The sequence below is a fragment of the Synchiropus splendidus genome, chromosome 4 (genome assembly GCF_027744825.2).
Source record: "Synchiropus splendidus isolate RoL2022-P1 chromosome 4, RoL_Sspl_1.0, whole genome shotgun sequence".
Lineage (NCBI taxonomy): Eukaryota > Metazoa > Chordata > Actinopteri > Syngnathiformes > Callionymidae > Synchiropus > Synchiropus splendidus.
Genome location: NC_071337.1, coordinates 4,356,134 through 4,382,593, shown reverse-complemented (window position 1 = coordinate 4,382,593; position 26,460 = coordinate 4,356,134). Strand labels below are relative to the sequence as shown.

General features: G+C 42.3%; 2 protein-coding genes and 1 long non-coding RNA gene across 4 annotated transcripts; 1 reads left to right on the top strand and 2 right to left on the bottom strand.

The window, feature by feature from the left end:
- Positions 1 to 1,910: 1,910 nt before the first annotated feature.
- On the top strand, positions 1,911 to 11,151 carry LOC128756827 (tyrosine-protein kinase STYK1-like). Its single transcript, XM_053861552.1, has 10 exons — positions 1,911 to 2,104; positions 5,871 to 5,929; positions 6,696 to 7,118; positions 7,261 to 7,476; positions 8,343 to 8,524; positions 8,592 to 8,657; positions 9,009 to 9,223; positions 9,392 to 9,432; positions 10,225 to 10,321; positions 10,585 to 11,151. The coding sequence occupies exons 2-10, from the start codon at positions 5,872 to 5,874 to the stop codon at positions 10,778 to 10,780; spliced, it is 1,494 nt and encodes a 497-aa protein (XP_053717527.1). The 5' UTR covers positions 1,911 to 2,104; position 5,871; the 3' UTR covers positions 10,781 to 11,151.
- Positions 8,062 to 10,918, bottom strand: LOC128756828 (uncharacterized). Its single transcript, XR_008414312.1, has 3 exons — positions 10,571 to 10,918; positions 10,234 to 10,319; positions 8,062 to 9,201 (listed from the first exon to the last, which is right to left on the bottom strand). It is a non-coding gene; the product is annotated as an uncharacterized LOC128756828 (long non-coding RNA).
- On the bottom strand, positions 11,099 to 25,162 carry slc2a3a (solute carrier family 2 member 3a). 2 transcript variants are annotated; one of them, XM_053861551.1, is made up of 11 exons: positions 24,875 to 25,162; positions 24,596 to 24,694; positions 19,888 to 19,989; positions 19,501 to 19,661; positions 18,258 to 18,498; positions 18,026 to 18,188; positions 16,577 to 16,764; positions 16,398 to 16,502; positions 16,230 to 16,328; positions 15,953 to 16,156; positions 11,099 to 14,778 (listed from the first exon to the last, which is right to left on the bottom strand). In XM_053861551.1, exons 2-11 carry the CDS (start codon positions 24,605 to 24,607, stop codon positions 14,461 to 14,463), a joined length of 1,593 nt encoding a protein of 530 aa, XP_053717526.1. In that variant the 5' UTR covers positions 24,608 to 24,694; positions 24,875 to 25,162; the 3' UTR covers positions 11,099 to 14,460. The 2 variants fall into 2 exon arrangements, with proteins under 2 accessions (XP_053717526.1, XP_053717525.1); XM_053861550.1 differs by having other exon boundaries at positions 19,888 to 19,992; positions 24,875 to 25,161.
- Positions 25,163 to 26,460: the final 1,298 nt, after the last annotated feature.

Genomic DNA, 26,460 nt, shown 5'->3' with positions numbered 1-26,460 from the left:
CTATGATCTCACAACACTGGTCGCTGGGAAAGACAATGGCACTGATATGATTGAAAACAGCCTCTAAAGCTTTTTAGCACATGTAAGCCAGAAAGCAACACGCGTTTGGAACAATTGATCACCGTAGGGGATCACGCTTGTTGTCTTTGGCAAGAATGCTCACAAGAGAGATGCATGACTTGGCATTACATCAGAGGCGTGTACACACCACTTTTGTCTGACCAGAGGTGAAATAACTTGAAAGACTGCAGCATGAGCTGAATAAGAAACGACCCACGCAAAAGACAAATGAAACAAACCTTTGAATGATTCTGCAGCGTCAGATCGTTACACAAAAATGTATTGCATCATCTTCCAGATGAGTCAACTTAAAAAAAAAAAAAAAAAAAACGCACACGTACATGCTACATTTTCATACGTTCTGTTTTACTTTCTCAGAATCTTGACAACTTATTACCTCATAATTTCATCGTTTTTTCCATAACTTGCTGTTGTGGATTGTGAACGCAATATTACGTAACAAAAAAGTAAAATAAAAATAAGTAAATAAGTAATAAGAAAAGTAACAAAATTGGACATTCTATCTTATAAAAATATCACCTGTAAATATTGGATTTATTTTTACACATTGTTTTCAGTTTTTTTTTTTTCTTTTTTTCTTACAATCTCATATTGCTGATGGAATTTGGCTTATGCCTTAAAATATTCTGGTTTTCAGTATTTTCACCTGACTTTCACTTTCAATTTTTTAGCTTAGCTTCATGGTAAACAAAAATAAATAAAGAAATCAACTAACTTTAATATCATTGGGGGGGAAGGGTTACCTTTGCAACTTTGCTTGCTTGCTTTACTACACAACCAGCTGTTTCGAGATTTTATTTTCCTTTAGTTTTATGTTGTTTTGGCAGTATATTTTTGTCCACTTATAAAGAAACAAGCACATGAACTTCATCAAAGTCACCAGGTGAGACGGCCGCAAGTAACCAGAGCTCCTGAACTGTTAAGAGGGTGTACCACTAAAAAGGATGATTTGACGAGACCCTTTTCAAAATTTGTCGTAGAAGAGGCTGTTCCAGAGAAGGGAAACAACAGAAAGTCGTTGAAGAACAATGATAGATACAGTAAAGTCAAAAGGAAACTGCAGAGCTGAAAGAGTACAATGACAAAATAAAGGCCGACAACTACTGGAAATGGTGAACAAAACATTCAAGGTTCAGTGTGAGGAGCAAGTGGCATTGCGAAAGAAGTTGCTGGAAATTAACGCTAAGGCACGGATTCTCTTTCCGGTGAAGATGAGTGTTGAGTTCCAAGATGGCAAGGTGGAAAATTACTAGAAGACAGATGCAGCTTGTCAGGCTCCCAGGCACATCACCAGCAGAAGGTGAACAAAAGTGAGGAGTAATGACTGACAGCGACACGATCGGAAACCTTCTGAAGTCGACAAGTAATGGACAAAGTGAAATGACACAGTCAAAAAGAATCATGACGCGCTCACACTCTTGAAGTGATCAGTAGCTCTGCTCCTGTTGCATTTAACAAGACTTTGAAAATCAATATGGTCTTCATAAACAAACTCATCCAGGAAAAGTAAATACATAAAAAGGGGCATAAATTATTAGATCTATTCTTCTCTCTGCTCCTTTTTGATCCCTCAGGTGAAGTAGAGATGAAAGAGTTGTTTGTTTGATGTGGGATTGAAATAAACGTCTAATACTTAATTACATTGGCATAATTTTTGAAGTGACCTTTATCTTTGCTCCTTATATATAATTAGAGAGCTTGATATTTGTGTAATGATTTGAGAGCAGTGGGGCACCAGCATGCGGGCACATGATACTAAAGGTGATAAGGGCGACACTAAGGTGTGGAAGAAGTGGGCGGGGCCAATGTGACACAAGCTACCAGGAAAGACGAGGCGTAAACAGACAGGCCTGTAAAGTCGAAACAGAACTGGAACTTCAGAGAGGTAGTGAAGGATTTACTTCAACCAGACTAGAAAGCTAGAAATACAGACAGTACTTGCAACAGAATCATGAAAGGACGAAGGGATACGTGACTTTACTGCGGACACCTGCTTGACGTGTGACCAGGTCGAGGGAGACAAGTGAGAAACTCAGACTTTCTTCCAATATCGATGTACTGTAGACTTTGCATTTTACGTACAGCACACAAATAATAGACAATAGTATCTACAAGAGACATAGAACAATTGTGTCAAACAACCTCAATCTGAGATTGTAAATATTTCTTCTAAAATATCAATACATTGGTTATTTTCTTTTATACATTTCAAACAATGATTTAACAATTATTGTTTAACAAACAATTATGCAGTTATATTATTTTACACAATAACCATTTTCAGCAAAGTATAATATAATATTCACAGTAGAAATCTGTGCAGTTTTTCACAGTGACTGCAGTCTTCATTTATCCAATACCTACATGCTGTTTTTAATACTTCAAGGAATTTCAATGAATACATACTGAAAAGTAAATCACAGAGTTTTGCAGTTTAGTGTGTCTGTTTAAGATTAAATGAAGGTTTAAATTGTATGTCTGCTATTTTTAGCAACTAACTTACAAGTCCTATGTTGTACGTTCCCAATGATAAGTGTGTGTAAGTGCATGTGTGTGTCAAACGAATGCAATAACAATGTAGGCAAACTGGTTGAGTGACGTCTGTCCATAGACAGAATGGCATGTTTTTTGATGTTGGCCAAAAATGCTTACTGCATACCAGCATGACTAGGGTGTGAGTGTGCACATGTGGCTGTAACTTGGGAACACCACAATGACGGCGCAATAATGGAACATACCAATCTGAAAGTATCAACATGTCATTCGGTGGTTTCGGTGTTGGTGGTGACAGAAACTCTGTGAAGCACAATTTATGAAGCACAATTGGCAGAATGAATGAACTCCAGGTCTAACTGCAGATTCTGTTACATCTACATTGTCTCCAGCTTTGAAATCCTGTTTTTTTTGTGTTATATGTCAGTGTCTGTGGCGAAGTAGTCGAACTTAAGTGTCCAAAAAAACAAGAACTTGTTCTCAGAAGTAACTCATAACACATGGAGATTAAAAGTTTTCTCCAAAGTTATCAGTCCAGTAGCATCTGAGCGCTATTGGAATCTCTATCATGTACATCACCGCTATGGCAACTCCAGAGGGACAAAACTGATTGATACATTACATTACACATTACAACGCTTAGATATTAGACATATCATCACCACTTAACCGTGAAAGTAAATCTCCAATCTATGGCTGTCTTCAGATGGTCTGTCTCTTCATATAGGAGGCCGAAATATGTGAGCCACGGACTTCAGTCACTTCAGTGTTTCTATTGTGATTTTTCCATGAAAAACTGTCACGTTCATGTCCACCTCCATGATGAGTTCTGCGTTATCTAGTTGTTAAAGTATTTACACTTTGTTTTACTCTGTTCACGTCACGTTATGAAAAATTTAATTCATGACACTTTCATATAAGTACGATTTTTAGTTTAGAAAACTTTGTTGCACAGTTCATAAAAAGTTCGAGGTTTTCTTACAGCTGTTTTTTTAATATTAAAAGACTTCATTTAGTAACTAATACAGGAAGGGCTAACAGGAACTGTCCTGTGTACTTCAAAAATCAATACATTTGAAAGTCGTCCTGCACAAGTATTTTTAGTTACCATGCTGCATCGTGTTGTGTGGCTTAGGCGGGAAAGGAAACAAGCGGCTCTTTTGAATGTGAAGGTCGCTGACCTCTGGTTTAGACACTGAAAGTAACTGTATGTGAGAAAATCTTAAAATCATTTAAAATTAAAATGCTACTTAAACAGTATCTACTGTACTTTGTTGTTCCTCTGCGTTCTGGTCTGAAGAGTCCTCCACTGCGGTGGCAGACTGAGCGAGAGAAATTGCTCTTATGAGTGACTGCTTTAATCACACACGCTTCAAAAAACAGCTAGTAAATATGACTGAACGGTGCCTAAGTATAAACTGCAATGAAATTCATCGCGTGAGAGGTGCTTCACACTAATTCACTTACGTCAAGCGTCTACAAGGTGTGTTTTAAAAACCTGTTCAAACGATATGGTGACCTGGCTCCCTCAGTACGAGATCAACAGTGTGGAGATACAGAAGTGTATATAAGGCTCCACTGGCTGGGATTTACCGCCATAAACACTTTGTCAACACTCAGCGTGGGTGACTATCATTTACTAACCTTATTTAAGGTAACAAAGTCCATATTATATATATATATTACATATTATATTATACATATTTTTCAGTAATAGCTATCAGGAAGGCTAACACTTTAGCTTGGGGAACACATTAACTATCAATAATGTTAATACTTGGTAATCGCGGTGTGATGGTACAGTGAACTTTTGGTGACTATTCCGGGGTAAAATCGAGTCAGTCTTAACAAGACACTAATCAATACTCAATGCTAAATTACTAACTAATATGCTGCGAATACACATTTGAATAAGTAGTGTGTTTAGGGTAACAAATGTTCTGTCATTTAAAGAGTGACCCAAAAAAGTTACACTAAATATTTGTGCCAACACTGACTAACGTAATGGATTTTTAAATCTGAATGTGGTTACATTGTTTTGGTTGCACTTTAGAACACATACTAGCTGTTAGTAAACGGATTACTTGCTTGTTAGCTGTTAATTATCAGTAATTATGGAGCTGCCAATGATACAGTAAGATACAATAATGATGCAATAAGATTTTGTAGATCTTTTCTTTCTGCCAGTTAGGAATTTATGTGAGCTTTTACATACCTGCCTACTTTAGAAGCTCATTCACAGATTGAAAAGAAAAAAGTCAGGTGGTCAACAAAAGCTACTAAAAAAGAGAAAAAGACGGCATGGTTAAGAAAGAATAAATGTCAAACAATTTTAAGCTAAGCTCCTGTTGTCGCCTTCATATGTTGCCATTAGTGCTTCAAAACATGCTAAACATTGACATGATTAATTGAACATGTCTCAAAATTCACGATAGATCCCAAGATACCAAAGGGGAACATACTGTTTGTGACTTTTGATCAGGCGTAAAATAGACTTCACATGTTTCACGTTACCCTTCACATGTTTGACACACGTGAAATGTTATTCAAAATATTCGCTGCGTCAAGCGTGTTTTTCAAGATGAGCAGTTCATTTACAACCAAGCTCTAAACTATGGTTAAATACAGTAAAAACCGATTTGGTTTTCACAAGAAAAGCATTGTTGAACCTCAACTTTCCAAACCACTGTTGCTCACTGAACTATCACAACACAAACAGAAACAATGCTTGAATTAATTCCACACTTCATTGCCACTGTGAAAGTAATATCCCGTTGAGGCACCTACAAATGTTTATGTCATGTATTTGGTGAGATTAAAACGTACCTTGTCCTTCAGAGAAATGTCAAAAAGATGCAACGATACGATGAGGCAGATTGAGCACATCATGCATGAGAAAGGCCGAAGTTGATGTAAACTTGAAGTTTAAGTTGAAGGAGCACTTCGGTCAAAAGGATGTGTGTACAAGTGGATGGGTATGAAAGCTCTTGTTTGTGAAGCGGCTGCTCTGGAGTGCTACCCAAAACGTGATGTATGAACACATGAGATTAGCTGTTGGAATAGTGGGATGTGAAATTGGCTACAAAGGCATTAATCTGATACAAGAACAGACTCACAACTCTCAAATCTTGCACATCAACATGTCATTTTTTGTGTCATGCTTACATTGCACTCATTTTCAGGCTTCTCACGTGAGAAAAACAGAGTTTATATCTGTGAAGTCTGTTGACACTGTAGGTGTAAAAGCACAACCATATCTCATCTAGTAACACAGTTTTATCTCTCCTTTCATCCAGCATGACATCCACCAACTCCACAGAGGACGACGCGTGTGCATCAGACGACAGACTGTGCAGTAAGAAAACAAACTCCTTCAATAGTCCCACATGATAATCTCCTTCTGTCATCCACTGTCACTCATGAACACATAATCATGAACAGATTTGTGGTTTGGTGCTGCTGCTTACACAGGGTGAACGCATTTTACATAAACTTGTAGTGATCTTCACAAGTGATCTTCTTCAATGACAGTGAAATTGCACATTCCTAGATTCTCCTCTGTGGCCTGCAATCCTGGTGTAATAGTACTAAGCAGCTGATAATAAATTAATAGATATGAAACGTCTTAGTCTTTAACCAACAGGTAAACAGCAACAATAACTGAAATAAAGGGGGGATTTCAAACAATGATGCAAAATGAAATACAAACAATCTCTTCCACATGACAATTATTATTGTTATTGTTATTGGGTAAACTTGACAAACAAACCAAAATGTTGGATGTAATCAGATTATCTATAATCTTCAGATACAAATTCAAATTTGAATGAATTTAAAAAGTTCTATCCAGTCTATCCTGTCCCAAAAAATGAAGTCCCTTCTTTTGATCAATTAACAGTTGACTTGAATATAGCCATCAATTACACAATTAGAGGCATAAAATGTCCGGAATAGTTTATTACGTAATGAACCTGGAGGTCACATGACCACAGACAGGTTTTTTTTTTTCTTTTTTTAAACAGGAGAAGGCAAACCGGTCTGAAAAGTCAGCTGCCGGACAGCAGCACAACATTTAAACAGACAGGACCATGAAAACTGAATCAAAGCCTTGTCTCTCACAGTTGCCCGGACACATCAGTTGGATGTGATCATCGTTCCTGTCATTCTCCTCTTCGGCAGTCTGGTCACGTTAATGACCATCTGCTTGATGAAGTACTGTCCTGGCCAGAGGAGTACGACAAGGACCGCTGTCCCTTACCCACACAACACTGCACACAATAGACAGCCGGAGGGGCACAGGCATAGACACACAGAAGGACACAGAGACCATCACGGAGACCACCACAGAGACCATCACAGAGACCATCACAGAGACCATCACAGGGATCATCACAGGGACCATCACAGAGACAACCACAGAGACCACCACAAGGGCCATCACAGGGACCACCACATAGACCATCACAGAGACAACCACAGACATAAAGACCACCACAGACACAGAGACAACCACAGACAGAGACACCCACTTCATGGAATCGATGGTGAGCAAGACTATTTATATATTAACATGCCAGCTTCCCAGAATTTTTTCTCGCAATGTCTGGTTTTCATCTCATTAAATTATCTTTCATTCCACTACCGAACTTCACAAAAACAACTTTACAATTCTGCTTGTTTTTATAGCACCACCTGGCATAAATCCAATGGAGCACGAGGAAATGCAAATGTCAGTACATCCAAACTTCTCAACAACGCCAAAGACATCCTCGCCTAGGCTTCAAGAAGGGTTCAGCCGGATCACTGCCCTGCCACTGACCTTCGCCATGAAACCACATGACATGTCCACCATCTACAGGGCTCGCATGGACAACAAGAACGTAATCCTGAGAGTGCTAAAAGGTATTTTCCTCCTGAGTTTGGGGTGCTGGTGTAGATATCAGACAAGATGAGGAGGTGCAGTCAGTGCATGGTTCTGCTCAAGTGGCAAGCCTGGTACAAAAATATAATCATTTCATGATAATCTTACAGCATTCGCCAACATTTGAGCCACAGATTAACATGAAGTGGGATGTTTTTTGCATCTAAGGAGGCAGTAATGAAGGATAAAAAGAGGGCAGCTGTGACTGGGGAGGATGCAGGAGAAAGGCTGAAGTGTAGGAGGGTGACTTGGCGAACCCTGATGGGAGGAATAAGGATAAATAAAGAGGAATAAGGGGATAAAGCTGCATTTAACAGAACAGTCAGGGTCCCATCATATGAGCATGTATTGCCAACAATTGTCAGACACAACTACCAGACGAGAAAACTCCTTGCTTTTATGCAAGTTGCTTAACATGGAGTCAACATGACTCACAACATCACAACATCACTTATGCAGCCACACAGCCCCATAGAAAACAAACAGCGGTGAGGCTTTATGGCCATTAGCTTCTCAAGCTAATTGAAGAGTAAGACGCTGTACTGAACAACACAACATCTCCTACCTTCCACACTGCAATTTGGGGTGATGTTCCTACACAGCAGTTTATTAGTGAACATTAGGTACTGGTGAAAATTGTTTTATTTCCTTGCATTCAACCATCAAAGTCAAACAATTTCAGTATCTTGAATTGAGGCCTTTGTACACATAGCACACTGACTTTTCAAGTGATTAAAGAAGAGCCAGAAAAATGTGTTTTCCAAGACACATGACTCGCAAGTGTTACTGAGGACAGCAAGCGTGAACAAAACTCAGAGAATCATTGATGAATGACATTGATCCACAGACTCTGCAAATGACCAAGAGAAGCACTATTTCCTGGGGTTTGCTTCGTTCCTGTCTGGCCTTGGGCCACACCCCTTCATCCCAGCAGTGCTGGGTGTTGTCTCTGTGCACCACCCCATAATGTTGGTGTTGGAGGAGCTACAACACAGAGATCTGCTGGGTTTCCTCTGGAGTTGTCGACAGGTACAGTGACTCATGACCTGACCTGACCTGAACTAAAACCAATGACGTTTGCCCTCTCTTCTTGCAGAATAACTTCAGTAACTTCACAGAGAAAAGACTCTTCATTATGGCTGGACAAGTCGCATCTGCACTGGTTTGTTTCACTACTTAACTCATTAATTAAACGAAATAAAAAGAACACATAGAAAATTTAAATAATCACAAACATTATGGCTGTAGGACAGAATGCAGGGAATACATCTTATAATCTACATCTGTGCATGTCTCACTGCCAACTACCAAAAGTTGCAGTTGAAGAGCAAAGCTTTCCTGAAGAAGCACAGAGGTGACACCTTCTGGTCAACTGTAAAGACTGCACACACTACTGGTTGTTAGTGAATTTCCAGGGCTCTTTTTTTGATGGCACTCTGAGATTAAAACATGAAAATGTCTTTTCATCTGACAGATAATCACATTATTTACCTGTGACTTCATATACCTGTAGGAGTACCTGCACAGTCAAGGCTGCATTCATGGCAACCTGGGAGCTCGCAGCGTTTTGATTGGAGCAGATCTGTCAGCAAAGCTGTGGGGGCTCAGCCCTGCTTACCACAGGAAAACACGGACGCCACTTCCACGGGGGGTGGAGGAGCTGGACATGAGGAAATGGCAGGCCCCTGAAGTCCTGGCCAGACAAGCTGTCAGTCAGAGCAGCGACGTGTAAGTGGATGAGTGTATGAGTCAGAGAGCAACTGAACAATAACACTTTGGGTTGCAAGTTTAATATATACATTTCTCTGATGATATTCAACAATGATTTTGCATGGCAATATATACAAATATATTTAACCAAGAAAATGTTTTGATCCAACTTTATGTCCTCTTCAGCTGGTCATTTGGAATTCTGCTATACGAAATGATAACACTAGGTGAGTTTTTGTTTTGTTCAATATCCCTTCCAATTTATTAATCCTGGAATTCGAACAAATCAGAGTTCGAACCAAAATTTTGAGATTGTTTTGCTTCGGATTTTGTGCCCGGACCGATCAGCTGACCCACGACGCGCTTTGTTATTGTGTATAACGCAGCCTCTGTCTGCAGACGTGTCCTGTTAGCTCCATTTACTGACTGTTTTTTCTTCATATTGAGGTGTAAAACCTTTCCTGTCTCCACACTGGACCGTGGTAGAGTGTCACAGGGGAGGTGCTGGAGCGCTCACTCCAGGGTTTGATGTCCTGTTGTGGGCTGGAGCTGGGACAGGGATGAGGCGAGTCTGGGACAGAGCGTGACTTGGTTTATGACTTTGTCACAGCCAAACTGCACAGAAGCGCACATTCAGAGCTGGACACGCACCGGGCACCTCTTCACTTCTGGAGAGACGTCACTCACTCGGCAACCCCTCCCACATGCAGCGGCCACACACATAGAGGAACAGCCACCTGCAGCAGACACTCTACATTCACTCCTACAAAAGACTATTTTAAGGCTTGGAACGCATTAGTTCTTTTTCCATTAATTGTAATGGGAAAAATCGATTCAGATTTCTGGAACGGATTGTGGTCGACAACCGAGGTACCACTGTATAAACATCCAAAGAGCCACATAAAACGAATTGCCCCCTGACGTTTACAGCTGTGTACTCGTTTTTACCATGTACCTCCTTGATACACTCAGACAACTGTTCTAAAGCGTGACCCTATTCTTGCGTGCATCACATCCAGGTGACCCACCATTTCATGACGTCACGGTAACCGAGCTGCTGCAGCATCTCCAGAGGGGGAAACACCTCAAGCGGCCAGCCAACTGCTCCAACTCACTGTAAGTAGAGCAAAACAAGGTTCAATACCAGGCCTTCTCATCGTTGTTCGAGCAAATTTACTGCAAAAAATTAAGAGCAACATCCATATTTAATGGCAGCAGTGGGTTGTTTTAGTCATGAATACACAACACACGCCACTCAAAATAGCTATCTTTTACTCCTAGCTTAATTAGCATGCTGTTGTCGTTAATGCACCTGTTCCAAACCTGTCGTTTTTCATGTAATACGGTGTGAATAAAGTCTCTTACGTGTCCATTTGCAGGTACTCCATCATCCGCTTGTGCTGCCAATTCAGCACTCAGCAGCGACCCTCCGTGCTCAGTTTGCTCCAGAAGTTTCAGGCGGGAGAACGGTCAGCCAATGGGAGGACAGTTATCACAACGTCGCAGCCAATAGACACGGAGAGATACCTTAGAGAGGCGGGATTTGGTGCCGCCTTCAGTTTTGCTGAAGTGTGATCGATTTTTTAATTCAGATTTTTTTTTCGATGGACATGAGCTTATTTATTTAAAGTTTTTGTTTTGAGTAGAATGGATTTCTGTAATTTAAAATGCTGAATAAATAAGAAGCACTTGAAGAAGCGGAAGGATATTCATGGCTGTAGAAACCTTGCACTGGCAGCACAAAGTAGTGTTTTAATTTTCAAAACAGTGGCGAGAAACTTTCATTTTGCGCTCTGAGATTCAATGAATATGAGTATGAGCGATATTTAATAGAGGCTCGAGCCTTCCCAAATTGCCCTATGATGTGTGGCAGAATAACACTTAGAGGCTGAGTAACAGAATTTATATTTTAATGAACAACATTTACCAGACGTGTACAAGCAAACCACAACTCAAATAAAAAGTGTTCAGGTGAATCATTTACGCACAGAACTGGTCGTCTTCAATCAAGAGCTGAATGTGTAGATCCAAAACTCACCGTCTCTGCTCACGTCCCAGAAACACAGTCGGCGTTCAAGCAAACAGATTCTAGAGCTATGAAGCGTGATCTGGCCAGATGAAAGCACGACAGTCACCAACAGGCTCACTAGGACAGTCACTGCACTGATCTCAACACTGAACACACCTATTAAGACCGAAAACGCTAAAGAAAAGGACAAAGATCACGGTACCTACGAGAGATTCTTGTTCCACAGCAGTTTTCACGACTTCCCAAAATTCACCTTTCGGTCTCATGAATAATTTGCAGTGTAAAAAAAAATAATACACATATCAACATCAATCAACACTATTTGTGGCAGCAGTCACTCTGGCGACACAATGAAACCCATCAATACACAAAACAAAACCGTACCAACATCGCTGAGTGCAATCGATTAGGCACACAGAGAAAAAGCACAAAGTGGTGGAGCGATTCGTGAGGGCGAGGTTACAACCACACAACTACAGTTTGGCTTCCAAACAGTACAGCAATATGACACCAAGTGTTCACATGAATCCGTCGCTGCGGCGCCCCAAACTTATCATTTAAAACAGCTGACTCCTTTGGCAAACAACAAGAGAAGCGATATCATGAAAATGAACTGTTAGTAGCCTCTTTGTGAGTCAAGTGAAAAGAGAAAATAAGCGAAAAAGAACATGAACTGAACACTTGTGAACATGGTGCTTCATTTGGAAACCTTCAATGACTTCACAAACAACTTGAAAATTAGTGAAAATATGTTCGTTATTCATGGAGTTTTGTCTGTCCGTGGAGCATGTACAATTCAGGAATATTTATATCTAGAGTGTGAAAGTCATTTTGCTACTCATAGCAACGTTACATAAGTATACAAAGAGTAACAGCTGAGGAGAATTCTTAACCATGGGAAGTCGGGTGACTGCAGTATTGCACTTAAAACCCGGACATTGTTTCGCGTCTGGAGCCTTGAAACAATATCCTGAAATCTAGAGAGTGGAATTTACTGAAGGATAAAAGACAGGATTGTATATTTAACTCCAGAAATCATTTAAAATATCAACAACAATGTAGCTTACACCTAAATATACATCTCCAGTGGTAACATTGTACGTCACTACAATATCCACATACCCAACCCTCAACTCGCCCTCCCACTGTTGCAACTAGTGAGGGACTGATGAAGCATCATGATGCCTCACGGGTCAGTAGGTGGCGCTCTCTGATTGAAAATGATACACCAGTGACTAGTCATCAGCAATTGAATAAAACTCTCCATAAATTAAAATATTTTTTCTCTATGATGCCATAAAATAAAATATTTATATATATATTTCAATACTCTGAAAGTGCAGTGTGGGTAAAAGTACTAACTAAACATGTATATATACATAGCAATATATATTCTAGAATCTAGAATTTGGTTTAGTTCCTTGATGTTCTCAGTCCCTTTGACATAATAATAATAATAATAATAATAATAATAATAATAATAATAATAATAATGTTGCATGCCAAAAAATGACCAGTTCGCAACATAAAACGTGTATCTGTCTGATGTTTATAATATTTGCACTTCGCCTTGACGCCTCAAAAAACACACCACTGAGACACGTCGGAAACACTTCAGACTAACTGGAGGATTGAGATTCTTCAGAGCACTAAGCTGACTGTCTGCTTGTGTTATGAAAAACATAACCCTCGTAAGTCAAACCCTCTTCAGGTTAGGGTGCGACATTATCATTTCTGAGTTATCGTGAATCACACTTACTATCTTCACTCTTTGGAAAACATCTGATACTAAATATCAAAACAGGAAGTGACTGTGAGTGGGACTGCTCTGTTAAAGTGTTTAAGATAACATATTGTAGGCTACACTATTATTTCTGGAGACCACAAGTCTGATTCTTAAGTCATTCTACTTCCTCCTAATGAAACCCATGAGTACTAATGTGCAAACTTCTGGTCAAGTCAGCGACTGCAACCAAATCACATGACAGAAAACAGTGGTGACAAACAAGCAGCGTCCTGGTTACATCTTCATCTGTTTTAAATACGTTGCAGCCTACTTTGCTAGCTGTACTTTACACTTCAAATCAAGCTTCCTCTGCGTATTTGTAGAATTAAATAAATATAATATGCTATAAAAATATGACCTCTCTGTTCAGGCATCAAGCCCTCCAACTCCGTACTGCCACCCTTTCAACCATTATGGCCTTCAGTATATTTATACTTGTCAGGATATAAACTTTAAAATAAGCTACCATGTGGAAAAAAAATGTCACTCGAGTAAAATGACCAAAATAAGAGAGTGTTTATAAATATCCATTTACCTAAAGCTAAGAGTACATTGTTCAGATTTGTAGTGAGGAATAGAAATATCACATGTCTCTAAATAGATCCATAAATGATGATCTATTGATCCTGTTTCTTGTTGTGGACTATTCTGAATTATGGAGCATGGATTTGTGACTGGCTCTACTGTCCACAATAGCATTTCCGCACAAATGTTTAGTTTTTGTAAAGGCTGCCTAGTTAGCAGTGTCTACAGCAAGAGCGGGTGGCTCAGCTACACTGACATCAAAGGAGCTAAGAGCTAAGTTAATAATGAATATGTCTGTTCCCGTGATTATCGTGACGAAAACGACCGCTGCGATACAAATCTATCCAACGTCTATGTGTGTAGAGGCAAATCTGGGGAATGTTTGTTAGCCTGCTAGCGTCAGCGGAACATTTCAGACGAAAGACACGATTGAACCTGAATAAAAAAAAAACCCTTAAGGACAGAGACCACATGGCACCGGGAGGAGTGCTGACCTCTCTTCACCAGCACCAATTTCATACTACTACTGTTACCAGGCAGCCAGCGAAAAGTCGTCCCACAAGTCCCATAACGCAGTGCAACGGTACTCGCACACATGAAGACTTGGCATAAACCCGTCCTGTAGGGTGAATGTTTTGAAGCCAATTTCTATTCGTGTTTAAAATTATTTCAGAAAGTTAATCCTTTTACATTGTGGCCTGTGTTATTGACCCTCTCCCACAAAGATCTTGAGTGAGAAAAGACTCACTAAATTTCATCAAGTTATTCAGTGTGACAGATTAAAATGCTTATTTAGACACAGGTCTTCTTCAAATCAGCCAAAACAAATGTTTGACCTCATACTTAAAAATCGTTTTGATTCTTCTCTGAACATATGTGTCAGATCTGGTGGTTAAACTTTGAAACCTGGAGACTCTACACACTTTCCTGAGCAGGTGCTGGTTTCTCAGCGAGAGCTGTGGCCTCCGTGGGGGTGGGCGAGGTGACAGTGGGTGGCTCCACCAGGGGGAGCTTCTCCTGCACGGGGGAGGCAGGGAGGGCGGCAGTGGTGGCGCTGGTGCTGGCGGGAGGATCCTCTACGGACGAGGACGCCGGCGGTGGAGAGCCCCCGAAGCAGCGAGAGATCTCGTCAAAAGTTTTTCCTTTCGTTTCCGGGACTTTGAAGAAGGTGAAGATGAAGAAGATGATGAGGAAGGCAGTGAAGATGAGGAAGACCCAGGGGCCGCACAATTCCTAATGTCCGAGAGAGGGAAAAAATTACCATCAAAAGTTGCAATAGCTAACACACCAGAGTTGCAAATGATGCCTAGCTTAGTGTTATTAACTGTTTTGGTGACAGTTCATAACCATACCATTTAAAATGGTATGGTTCTCGACTATAGAGTGCATCGGTATATAAGGCCCACCCACTAAAAACACACATAAGCCGCACTGGTCTACTAGCCGCAGCATTGTGGATTCCAGGTACGAGCTCAAAAATGTGCGAGGATCGCTACCGAACTAGTTTCGAAAACGGGATCCACCAGAAAACGAGGCGTACAAGGTACCGAAAATACGTTATGCATTTTCTGTCTTTAGTAATCGAATCACTCATAGAGTAGCTGCGCATCAAAATATCATTTTAAATCTTTGTGTTTGTAAGTTATATTGTAGCTTAGGTTTTGCTGCCCTGTTTATATCGGTAGAGCAATAAGCACTACAAAAGTGTTTCGAACAAATCAAAAATACAAAGCACAGAGCATTTAGAACAGTGTAACTGAACCTTGTTAAAAACAACAAACCTTTCTCAAGTGTCATCTCAGTAAGCAGTTTGACACTGCATTTCAATACGTGACCTTGAAACCATCCTACGTCACGCAGAATCCCAAACAGTGACTGTTTCCTGGTGGTGACTCTTTACGAATCCCATTTTTCAGTAACAAGTAATTGAGCAATTGAGCATTTCCAAACCATTAAAGTTACTCATGCAAGTCACCGTGTGTTCTTTGATAGTGTCTCGGGAAGTGACGTAAGAGACACATCACGCCATCGACACGTGGACAGCACAGGTGTTAAGAAGCTGGTGACACAGACGTAAGCAACACTGCTAGCTGGAGATAGTCACTATTTTGAATTAGTGTCTGCTAAACAAGGCAATGTTTACCCTACTGGGTCCACAGATGTATCGACGTAACCATTTCATATCAAAACAACCACAAAATTCAGCCTTCTAAAGTCTCCGTCTGCGTGAAAGTGCTAACTCAAAACCAGTTTTTCCATGATTTTGCCAAGTGCCCCTTGAGGAACGCACGGTTTTAATGAGGTGGTTTTTACTTGCTGGACTGCATAAACCAGTGAGGCTCGGAAGTGTCGCAGTGATACAAATTCAGATGCAACAACTTCAGACAGAATATCTCGGGTGACTCACCTCCAACTTCGGGAAGCTAATTCCGACCAGGAAGTTGGCAGTCCAGTTGCAGCAGCCGGCCACAGCCATGGCAGCAGGTCGCGGCCCTTGCGAGAACAACTCGGCGACGATGAACCAGGGAATCGGACCCGGGCCCAGCTCAAACATGGCCACGAAGATCATGACCGCCATGATGGCCACGTAGCTCATAGCTGGGATGGATTTCTGCTCAGAAACAAAGAGTTCTCGCTTGACTTGATTCAAGATTGGTGCCAAGTGCGCGGCTGTTTGGGCTCACCAGCAGGAGGGATATGCTCATGAGCAGCGCACTGACCGCCATTCCACTTAGGCCCAGCAGGTGGAGCGTCCTGCGGCCAGCCTTCTCCACTAAGAAGAGCTGTGGGACAGGCAGAGGTGGAGTTCACGCGGTGGCCGGGGATAGAGGATGGGCAGCAGCAGCACTTACAGACACGACGGTGAAGATGGTGTTGACCACTCCGGCTCCTATGGTGGCGTAGATCGGCTGCTCGACGCCGGCTGATTTAAAGATCCCCGTCGAGTAGTAGAAGACCTGGCCTCAGACATTACACACAGATTGGTGGTTGGCACCGAAACAACAGATGAAGTGTTGGCTGGGGGACTCACAGCGTTGATGCCAGACAACTGCTGCGACAGCTGCAGCATGACGGCGATGAGCAGCGGCTGCCTGTAGGACGCCGAGCGGAACAGTTCCGGGATGGTGACCTTTTTCTCCATGGCCATCTTTGCGCTCTCTTCCTTCATCTCCTGAAGATCTTTGCTCACATCCTCGCTGCCACGCAGCCGCACCAGAGCTGGAATCATGAGCACAAGTTCCTCTAGCCCACTACGACATCATGACACAAGCCGTACTTGGGATAGTAAATAAAGATCCCATTACAACCGGTTACAAAAAATATCTATTTAATCTGAGCTGCTTTTTTTATGTGTTTGTGTCAACAGAGACTGGAGCAGTGGAAGTACAATGGGTCAGTCCTTCGGAGTCCACTCCACACAGATGCCAAAACCATCTGTCAGCGAGAGTGAAAATATCTCTCCCGATCACCTTGCGAGTCTTTCACCACCTTGTTGCTCGTGACACTCACATGAGGCAGGCATCACTTGAAGTGGCAGATGACTCAGTTAGGAAGAGTGTTGGTACTAGCTTAGAAGTTACACTGATGTACGATACTGTACCGGTGTTTAACATCAAGTATTCTTGCGATAACCAAGTTGAGGTGCCAGCTCACAGCAGGCAGGTTTAGTAACCATAACAATTACTACTCAAATGAACCTCTATTAAAAGCCACCCTGCAACACTGATTTGTGTCGTGGAGGCAGCACTCGGAGCAAAGAGACCCATATTTCCCTCTCCATAGAAACCTATAAATTTTTGGAAACATAATCTCCTTATGTCTGTCCCGGGACTGCCTCCAGTTGGAAATGCAGATCGTACCTCATGGAAAAAATATGCCAACAGTAGTGGCGTTTCTTGAGGTGGAGGAGTATGTGCTCTACACTGAGTCTCTCCCCGGTGACTCAGCTCCTCACCGCATCTCTAAAATGGTGAGTCCAGCAATCTGGGTCACTGGCCAAAGCTCAAGACCACAGGTGAAGGTAGGAACATAAATTGAGTGGCAGCTTGAGACCTTGTCTTTTGGATCAGTTTTGGCTTCACCATGACAGACGTCACAGGTTTCTTTATCTAGTGACGGGCTGGTGAGGCTTCATGAAACAATGCCCTCATTTTCGGAGCTCAGAAGGTGGCGCTATCGATTTAAAAGTGATGTGAGGTTTCAATTAAATTGTGCCTCCATTCCAAAGAGTGTCACCTTGTGGGCTCTGAAAATCAGGACAATGTTTCATGAAGCTTCACAAGTCCATCAATACTTTTATCCAAAGCATGAACCATCTTGGAGTCTCAAACTAAGTTAGTAGCCTCAGCTAAGATTTTTTTTTAAATTCAGAACCCTGAGGACGCAATTCGTCACACTCCATCTTGTCCTCACTTGTGAGCAAGACCCCGAGATACTTGAACTCCTCCAGTTATTGGGATAACAATTCAAAAGTTCCAACCTTTGCGCGCCTCCTCCTCCTGCTTCAGGTTGATGAGCAGGAAGCGGGGGCTCTCCGGGCAGAAGGGGAGCAGGATGCATTGCACCACCGCAGGGGCCACAGTGAGAGCCAACAGCAGGGGCCACAGCTTGTCAGAGCCCAGCAGACCCTCGAGTCCAAATATCTGAACATCACAGAGATCTAGGTTCAGGTCTCCGCAGCACATAATCCATCTGTCTTTATCTCTGTTTACCTGAGCTATCAGGATCCCCACCACAACACCCAGCTGGTGCAGGGTCCCGAAGGCTCCTCTGAGGGGGGTGGGCGACACCTCACCCACGTACATCGGGGTCAGACCGGTGAAAAGCCCACAGAAGAGGCCGATGACCAGACGGCCGGCGATCACCATCTCATAGGACGAGCAGATGGTGGAGAAGCCCATCAGGAGTCCACCAATCACCGCCAGAGAGTTGACCAGGAACATGGAGCGACGCCTGAGGACAGAGTCAACAGCGCTACAATATTCTGAAGCTCAAGGAGCTAATGCTAATCACGCTGATAACATTAGGAAAACTGTTAGCAGCTCTGGGATAGCTGTGTTTGTGCTAACGTAAACAGAGCCAAATAAAGTCTTTCGGTAACTGTAGCTAGCTAAACTAGCTAGATTACGCGTGTTAGCTGGACAAGCTACATTGAAGACTTTTGCAGTTGTTTGCTGGGCATGTATACTGTCTGATACTGAAGTTAAGTCATGTGACTAGTAACCTTGCAGTACATTAGCTGTATGTGAACTGATGCCACAGTTGCAATCCAGTCGCCTGATATCTTTTAAACCAGGATTGGGGAGGTAAACAAAAGTGGTGAGCCAGGCAGACTCTGGGGAACATTAGCTCTCCGCTACCGCCGCCACGCTCCATCAACTCCATTAAGGGTAACAACTGGAGACGTTCCAGCGGCGGCTAAGAAAAGTCATTACAGCGGTAGAAGAAAAACATCCCGAGGAATCAGCTGGACATGAGTGACGTTGGTCCATTAAGGGTGTTATAAAACACTTTTCTAGTTAGCAAAAGAACAACGAAAATGCCGATTGAATAATTATGAAAAAATACTCTCATTGCATTTTTTCGTCACTTACATTACAAAAGCAATGATGTGATTGATGCATTTTTTCCAGCATCCAAACAGAAGTGTTCCCATGAATAAAAGATAATTTGTGTCATGATAAAAAAAAAAAGTTGTGATGGGCTAATAAGGCTTCATGAAACGCTGTCCACATTGTCAGTGCCCACTAGATGGCACTCTCTGCTCACAAATCAACCATTTCAATGTAACCGCATATCATTTTTAGACCGCCACCTACTGACCTCTGAAAATCAGGACACTGTTTCATGAAGCCTCATCAGCCCATCAGTAGTCGTACGATAGCTAGCGTGCAAATGAGGTGAAATCATAAATAAGTAGCATTAGAAGACGCTGCCAAGGCTCCGGTGTTATACCTGCCGAAGCGATTAGCCATGACGCCGACGCTGAAGGAGCCGACCATCCCCCCGACACTGAAGATGGCCACAGTGACGCTCCACACGATGGTGCAGATGCCCGGACGGATGGACTCGCCATAACGTTCTATCCAGGTAGCATTGAAGAAAGATCGCAGTTTCTTCCGAGGGAAAACAAAGAAGACATCAACGATGCAGACGCATTCCACAGAAAACAGACAAACCACATTTTAATGCCATAAAAAGCTTTAGTCATTGTCACAGCTCACTCTTCACTTTAATAAACAAGGCGCACTGAAACTCAAGTTTGACTGAACAATATAGTGATGTCACTACAATGACGATGATAAAGGCTTCATCATCTCTGGTGCCACTGCGGTGACTCACCTGCTCTGGAGCGTTGATGACTCCGGTGTTGTAGCCGAACTGCAGGGAGCCGATGACTGCGGTGGCCAATGAGAACAGGAGGTAACCTGTCACCTGTTTCGGCTGCTGAAAGACACAATTTGAGAGATTGTTCGACCAATTGTGTGTGAGAACCACATGTACACAACAAGTTTCAAGAGTCGTGAAACTAGATCATGAGATTTTAAGAGTCACCAACACACTTCTGGAACAAAGCATAAATATGTAACTTGAAATGATCACACAGTATGTGGTCTACACAGGTGGTTCCGCTGAATTACAGCGCTAAATAAGTGTGGATCAGTGCTAAATGAATCCGTGAGTCAGAACCAGAACCAAGCCTTTGTGAGGTCACTGGGGTGGATCCTGTCGTGCACCATTAGAATGCAGGTCAAAAAGCATGGAAACCTGTTCTCCTAACCAAAAGATGAAGAGCCTCATCAGGAAGCCAGTTTAAAGAAAAGGGGACGAGAGGTAACCATCTGCATTTGGCTGCTTTGCAGGATGATTTTGCCTCAGGTTTGGAAAGTGACTGCAAACACCCAGGGTTTTACAATGTGAGCAAGCCATGAAAGCTCTATCCATGAAAGAAGCTATCAAACACATGGCTGAGGAGGCATCAGTACTCGACCCAGTCAGTCCCACCGTGACCCAAACACATGACATGTTCTGTCCTGCTGACCCATCTGAAGAGAGTTTTGCATTCCATTTACATTAGCGTTCAGTGTTGATCCGTTCAGACACTTCATCCTCTCACCATAGTCCGAGTCGTCCCTTCCACAACCACGTGGTTGGAATCAAAACAAGTCCTTGGCTCACATGAAGCTGCTCTTCTTCCTTGAAAACTGTTGACAAATCCCTCAATATTAGCTGATATTTCCGCCACTTCACCGCTTCAGTGAGCAGCGCACCGGTGTTCGGTGACGCCACAAGATGGCGCCGGCGTTTGAACCACTCATGAGGACCTCATCATAATAACAATGCATCAAGTTTTTCATATAGACGGCATGAAAACCCAGTATTTCTTCTTTCTAATGATGTATTGAAAGATGTCCATGTCATCGAGCAACTGATTTATTTCAAATACTAAAGTAAATCACTGCTCTGCTGCGGTTACATCATCTCCTTGTTTTCATGTTTGTGGAACGCCACGTCACTGACAGCCACCTGCTGCAGCGGCGCGGCCGGCTTCCATCAAGGTATCGATTAATCTCTCTAATGAGATCTGTGTCGGCTGTTGTCATGGTGACGCATCAGGAATAGAGGCAGGAAGTAACAGAGTGATCAGTGGTTCACTCAGGTGTTAGGCTGGTTTATATGGGTTGGAGTGGAAACACCAGTCCTCATAATGAAATACTACAAAAAACTGGGCAACTTTTTGTCTTTTCCATCTTGTTTTCCTTGTTTTAAAAAATAAAAATAAAAATAAAAATAAAAATAAAAATAAAAATAAAAATAAAAATAAAAATAAAAATAAAAATAAAAATAATGAGATAAAGTGAAAAATTCAAACACACACACAGTCAAAAATAATATTGGCCATTTTAACATGGATTTGCCTTCATGGATCCCCTTGAAAGAAACCCATCTAGTAGTTTAACTTCCTTAAAGTGTCTCTACATAGCTATGCTAACTCTCACAAGTGTTATTACTACAAACTGGTCAGGTCAAAATCGAGTGTCAAAAAAAAAAACGAAAATTGGGTCACTGTGTCTTGTGTTTACCGGGATATAAGTTTCAGCAGAGTCATTCTGCCGACAAAGCGAAAATAGCGGAGGTTATACGAGACGAGACTGAAACAGAGCTGGACCCCAGGTGAGCCGCCGCTGCCCTTGTTCCCGACCTTCTACCAAGAAAGAACGAATGACGCGAGCTGTCCCAGCACTTTCAGGGATTATTAGCACCTGAGGGAGAAAATAACGTGGCCAGGCAGAGAATTAAAGATTAATATAAGCAGAAGGATGCGTCATTGTTCCAGGATCCCAGATATATTTTACAGTATATATGGCAAATTTGACTGGTCGACTGAAAAAAGTCCTCATATTAAATTCTGTTAGCATAAAATGCAGTAATAATTCATCAGTAATAACATTACAGGAGATAGGTATACTCAAAAATATCCCAATATTATCTCTAAATAATCAAGTAAAGAAGGAAGACACTTGATGACTGAAGGTCCTATGAGAGCCAAGGCCGAGTCAGCACAAGGACAACATCAGACAGTCAGAAAATATCTTTGCCGATCAAGTACAGTGCTGCAGAAGTTGCAGAGCAGAGTGCTGTTACCATGACAACCCAGACTTCACTGGAGGCCTAGCTTTACAAAATAATCCTGTGACTGCCAGAGAAAGGCTGCTCGGCATGACTTTTATAAAAAGAAAAGGCTGTTGTTAGTTCTTCCTGCTCCTCCGTGACAGAGGCCTGTGAACACCAGGCTCCATCTTGGTCGCCGTGGAAACAGCGTGAGGCTGACAGTGTTCTATTGACACGATCCACATGTCAATCGCCTCTATAGCTACAAGAGAACCATGTTCCACAGCAGGTTTAAAACACAAGTGAACTGAGGTGAAGAATGAAGCAGGGAGGGCAGTGACACAAACTACAAAGGGACAATCATCCTGAAGATCAAAGTTCAAAGGTCATCGTGGCATTACACTTTTCGGACAAACCCTATCTTCAGTCACCTGACCGCGGCTGTTTCTCAGTACTAGTACCATGGACAATCATGGTCAGAAGTGTTTCATTTTAATATGTAAAGCAAGACGTCATTTGATGAGTGAATAATGAATCCACTATATTGTTGAGGAGTCTAGTGAGTGTGGAGAAGTAGTGATGACCTTTGAACTTTGCATTTCAGGATCACCTCTTAAGTGTAGCGTACTTCAGTGTTAGTCGATGTCAGTAGTTTTTGTTTTTTTACACCTGTTTTGTGGGCATTGTTATGCAGTGCATGCAGAAATAAACTGTGTGAAGCAAACGAATCCAGCCTGGAAAATCTGTCGCTTGTTGATGACACCACAAGATGGTTCAGGACAGTTCAATACAATTGAGTGGACAGTCATGCAGTAACAAGAGTCCTGTTCCTGGACTGAGCTGAATGAGCTGATATCAGAAGTAGAACCATTGGGTCCTTGGTTCCAGTTCTCCGATCATCATGGAGACTAAAGAACCACCAAGCATCCGCTGGGCTTCGTCTCTTGACGGCAGTTTCAACGCATGAGTCTGGATTTATAGGTGGTAAATGACAGTAGAGCCACGGCGAAGATAGGAAGTTTTAACAGAGCAACCGGTCTTGAGATACTTATGTTCATGTAGTGTTAAGTCAGTGGAGCGTCCAGGCCGATCCCTCCCTATCAGGTCTACTGACTCAATGAATTCATCTTGGCGGAAGATTTTTCTGAGGGAAGTTGCTCACTGGACTTACAGCGGAAAACATTCATAGACTTTAGGTGACAACTTAAGAGTACTGTGTGAGGTTGTCCAACATTAGTTAGATAGCATCTTAGCGTGATCATACACTTGGTTATTGTGCATCCATAGAGAGGTGAGTTGCTTTAATGCTCATCTGTGGAACTAATAAACACCATCACATTACATTACATTACACATTACGGTATATGAATGAATAAGAACTTGGAAAAATAAAACTTACTAAGGAGCTGTATTTAGAAAATGCAGTGAAAAAATGTGTTATGAACTAAACAAAGGATCAAAAAAGTGTTATTGTCCAGTCAAAACAGGTTGGTTATAACATGATTATGGCAATGAAAGTAGCATTACAGGAAAGAAGTTGAAGTAGAGAAATATGAGGCTTCGTTTTTCAGAATCACCATCACTAACCCAGCCGTGCCAGAGACACACATTTCCAGTCGCGTGTCACAACTCTTGTCATCGGAGGTGGAAGCGAGTACATCGAGCTGCGCAGCGTCACGAGACCAACTGGGTTTAAGCACCGGGCTGGGGCCAACTGTCGATGAGCACGTCAATACTGAGCATGAGCAAACAGAGTAGATGGCGAGGCGACATCAGGACAGGCCGACCTTCTCCTCACTTTATCAGATCAGCTTCTTCAGTTAGTGGTTTAGGAGAAACCTGGACACTTGGATATTGACTCATGCACTTATTATTTGTACTGTATGTGTTGTCTATTATATTTTATTTTGGCATCATATTTGGTTATATATTTTGGACATTTATTTACTGTATTTGTCTTGGGTTGTTTGATATCTCGTGACCTCACTTTTCCTAATCTAATCTAATCTAATCTAATCTAATCTACCACTGGAGTGTGGAAGGACGGATGCCATGTTGGAGAGAGAAGCAGTGGCTCTTCTCAGCAACAATGTTGTCTCGGCCATTCACATGAAATCAATGCATTTTAAAAACATCTAATTTCCCAGAACTGCTGCCTTGATCATTGCAATAAATAACAACAAAATAACGTGGCCACAGGTGCAGGTCAGACCTGCCAAACTATGGAACAATACATTAAAAATATTAAGATTTTGAATCAAAATATACTGAAAATCTGATGGGCACGTGTCAAAAACAGAAAAATAATTTCTCTATAGCCAAACTTCAATTGTGTCGAAGAAAAAAATTGTGATTTTTATGCTCTTAACTTCAGTTTTACTCTGTATACGTTTAAGTTCAGCCCGACCACTAGAAAAGACACTTTAATGCCCCTCACCTCTCCCTCCATCTTCAGTGAGAGACTGGCGAGCGGAAGATGCCCCGATCCTCAGGTGGTGTCACAGTGTCCGCAGGATCCGCCCGTCTGGCTCCCGAGCTGGAATAAAGAAGCGCACCTCGTCATCAGTCCCTAAAATCCACGCTCCCCTCGCGAACTCACACGGGCTCCACAACAGTGCGGGATCTAACGCTGAGTCCGGATGTACCGTGTGGAATTACAGCGCCTCTTCTTCACCCCACAAACTAATGACATTGACCGATGGGTTGAAACACGCACCTGACGCGACGTGGTTCAGGGATGCGGCGGCGGCGGCGGCGGCTGCTGCTGCTCGCTGGGTCTCGTCTCCTCTGCTTCTCTGCGTGGAGATCCGCACGTACACGCGCGCCGATCCTCCTCGTTTACTTCATTTCTGCTCAAACGTCACACTGTGGACAAACTGGGATGTCGTGACGTGACTCCGCCCAGTCGCGCTGCGTCACCGCCGCATCCCCGGGAATCGTGCCGGCGTCCGCGTCCTGTGATGGCCGTTACTCGGTTTGTAGTCCAGATGACCGTCCGCGCATGCGCACGGAGGAAGCGGCAGCGGGTCGTGACGGCTTAATCCCCCCCCCTTCCTCCCCGTGTCCTCCATCTCCATCTTCCCGTCATGCACCGCGCTGCCGGCGACCTTGACAGCTGCTGCAGATGCTGATGCAACGTTGCCAAGCAACACATGATGCAGGTCACGTGGCGCTTCAGAGGGACAACCTCGTTCTTCTTGGACTATAACGAGTTAGATTAAATGTTTTTTTTTTGTCATAAAACTGTTTTGTTTAACCTCTTATTTGTTATTTCTATATTTACTTTTATTGTGCGGAATTATTCAGATAATTTGCAGTTATAGTTTTGTGTTCAAACATTTTTTAAAGAAGCTCAAGTTCTAAATTTAAAAAAGTAGCACAAGTTTGACCACTTCAGACTTTCTTTTATCCATGTAGATTAAATACGGAAGTATTTTATGAATCTTCCACTGTAGTTGGAAGCCGTGTTATTACAATTATTATATAATAATTATTCAAATGACTGAATGTGTTTAAATTCCTTTAAAGGTAAAGGATGAAATATTATTATTGCTTAAAATCATCTGTTTAGAACCAATTAAATGAACACTCTTGCTTAAAATCATCTGTTTAGAACCAATTAAATGAACACTCTAACAAAATAATAATAATAATAATAATAATAATAATAGTCACAGTATTCAGTACGTGTTTTCTTCGTTTCATTGTATTTTGGAGTGCTATCTGGACAAACTGTTTGCTTGGGTGAAGGACTGCTCCTCTTGTTCATGCGTGGAAAGACGGGAGGTGAGATTACCAGCCCCCGACTTATCAGTCGGGCTACACTCCTTCACTCACCTTCAAGCTCTGGGTAGCACCTGAAGAAACACGGTCATGGATACACCCCCCGGTGAGGTCCTCCAGGGATGAGTTGGGTAGGTGGAAGCCCTGGGGCAGACCCTCGACTTGATGGACAGGCAGTCTCTTTATTGGTGAGGGAACGCCTTGGTAGTCCTTGAAAAAAAAAAGGAGGATTCTGAGGGCAGTCTGGACCTCTTTGCTGCTCCAGCAACCTGACCTCAGAGAAGCAGTGATGTGGTGGATTACTGTCAGATAGAGTGAACTTACCAGATTTCCAAATCCCTCTTTTGCCAAGCTCAGATGTTCCTCCGCCAGAGTCGAGTCTCTCCATCTCGCCCTGAGGTTTCGCTCCCACTTGTGAAACTACAGAGGGAAACAGAAAAACAAACCTGTTTACAAATGTCATCAGTGAAGAAATGACATTAAATTTGTCGCTCAACATTAAATTCTTAAAAACACGAA

What these genes read in the sequence shown, in the direction of transcription:
- LOC128756827 (XM_053861552.1), top strand. Translation starts at nt 5,872, where the DNA reads ATGACATCCACCAACTCCACAGAGGACGACGCGTGTGCATCAGACGAC. An exon ending in CCCACTTCATGGAATCGATG is followed by an intron (nt 7,119 to 7,260) that starts GTGAGCAAGACT and finishes TTGTTTTTATAG; the next exon opens with CACCACCTGGCATAAATCCA. An exon ending in GTCAGTCAGAGCAGCGACGT is followed by an intron (nt 9,224 to 9,391) that starts GTAAGTGGATGA and finishes TGTCCTCTTCAG; the next exon opens with CTGGTCATTTGGAATTCTGC.
- slc2a3a (XM_053861550.1), bottom strand. An exon ending in CCATCTTCACCGTCGTGTCT is followed by an intron (nt 16,329 to 16,397) that starts GTAAGTGCTGCT and finishes CCTGTCCCACAG; the next exon opens with CTCTTCTTAGTGGAGAAGGC. An exon ending in TGAGCATATCCCTCCTGCTG is followed by an intron (nt 16,157 to 16,229) that starts GTGAGCCCAAAC and finishes GTTTCTGAGCAG; the next exon opens with AAATCCATCCCAGCTATGAG.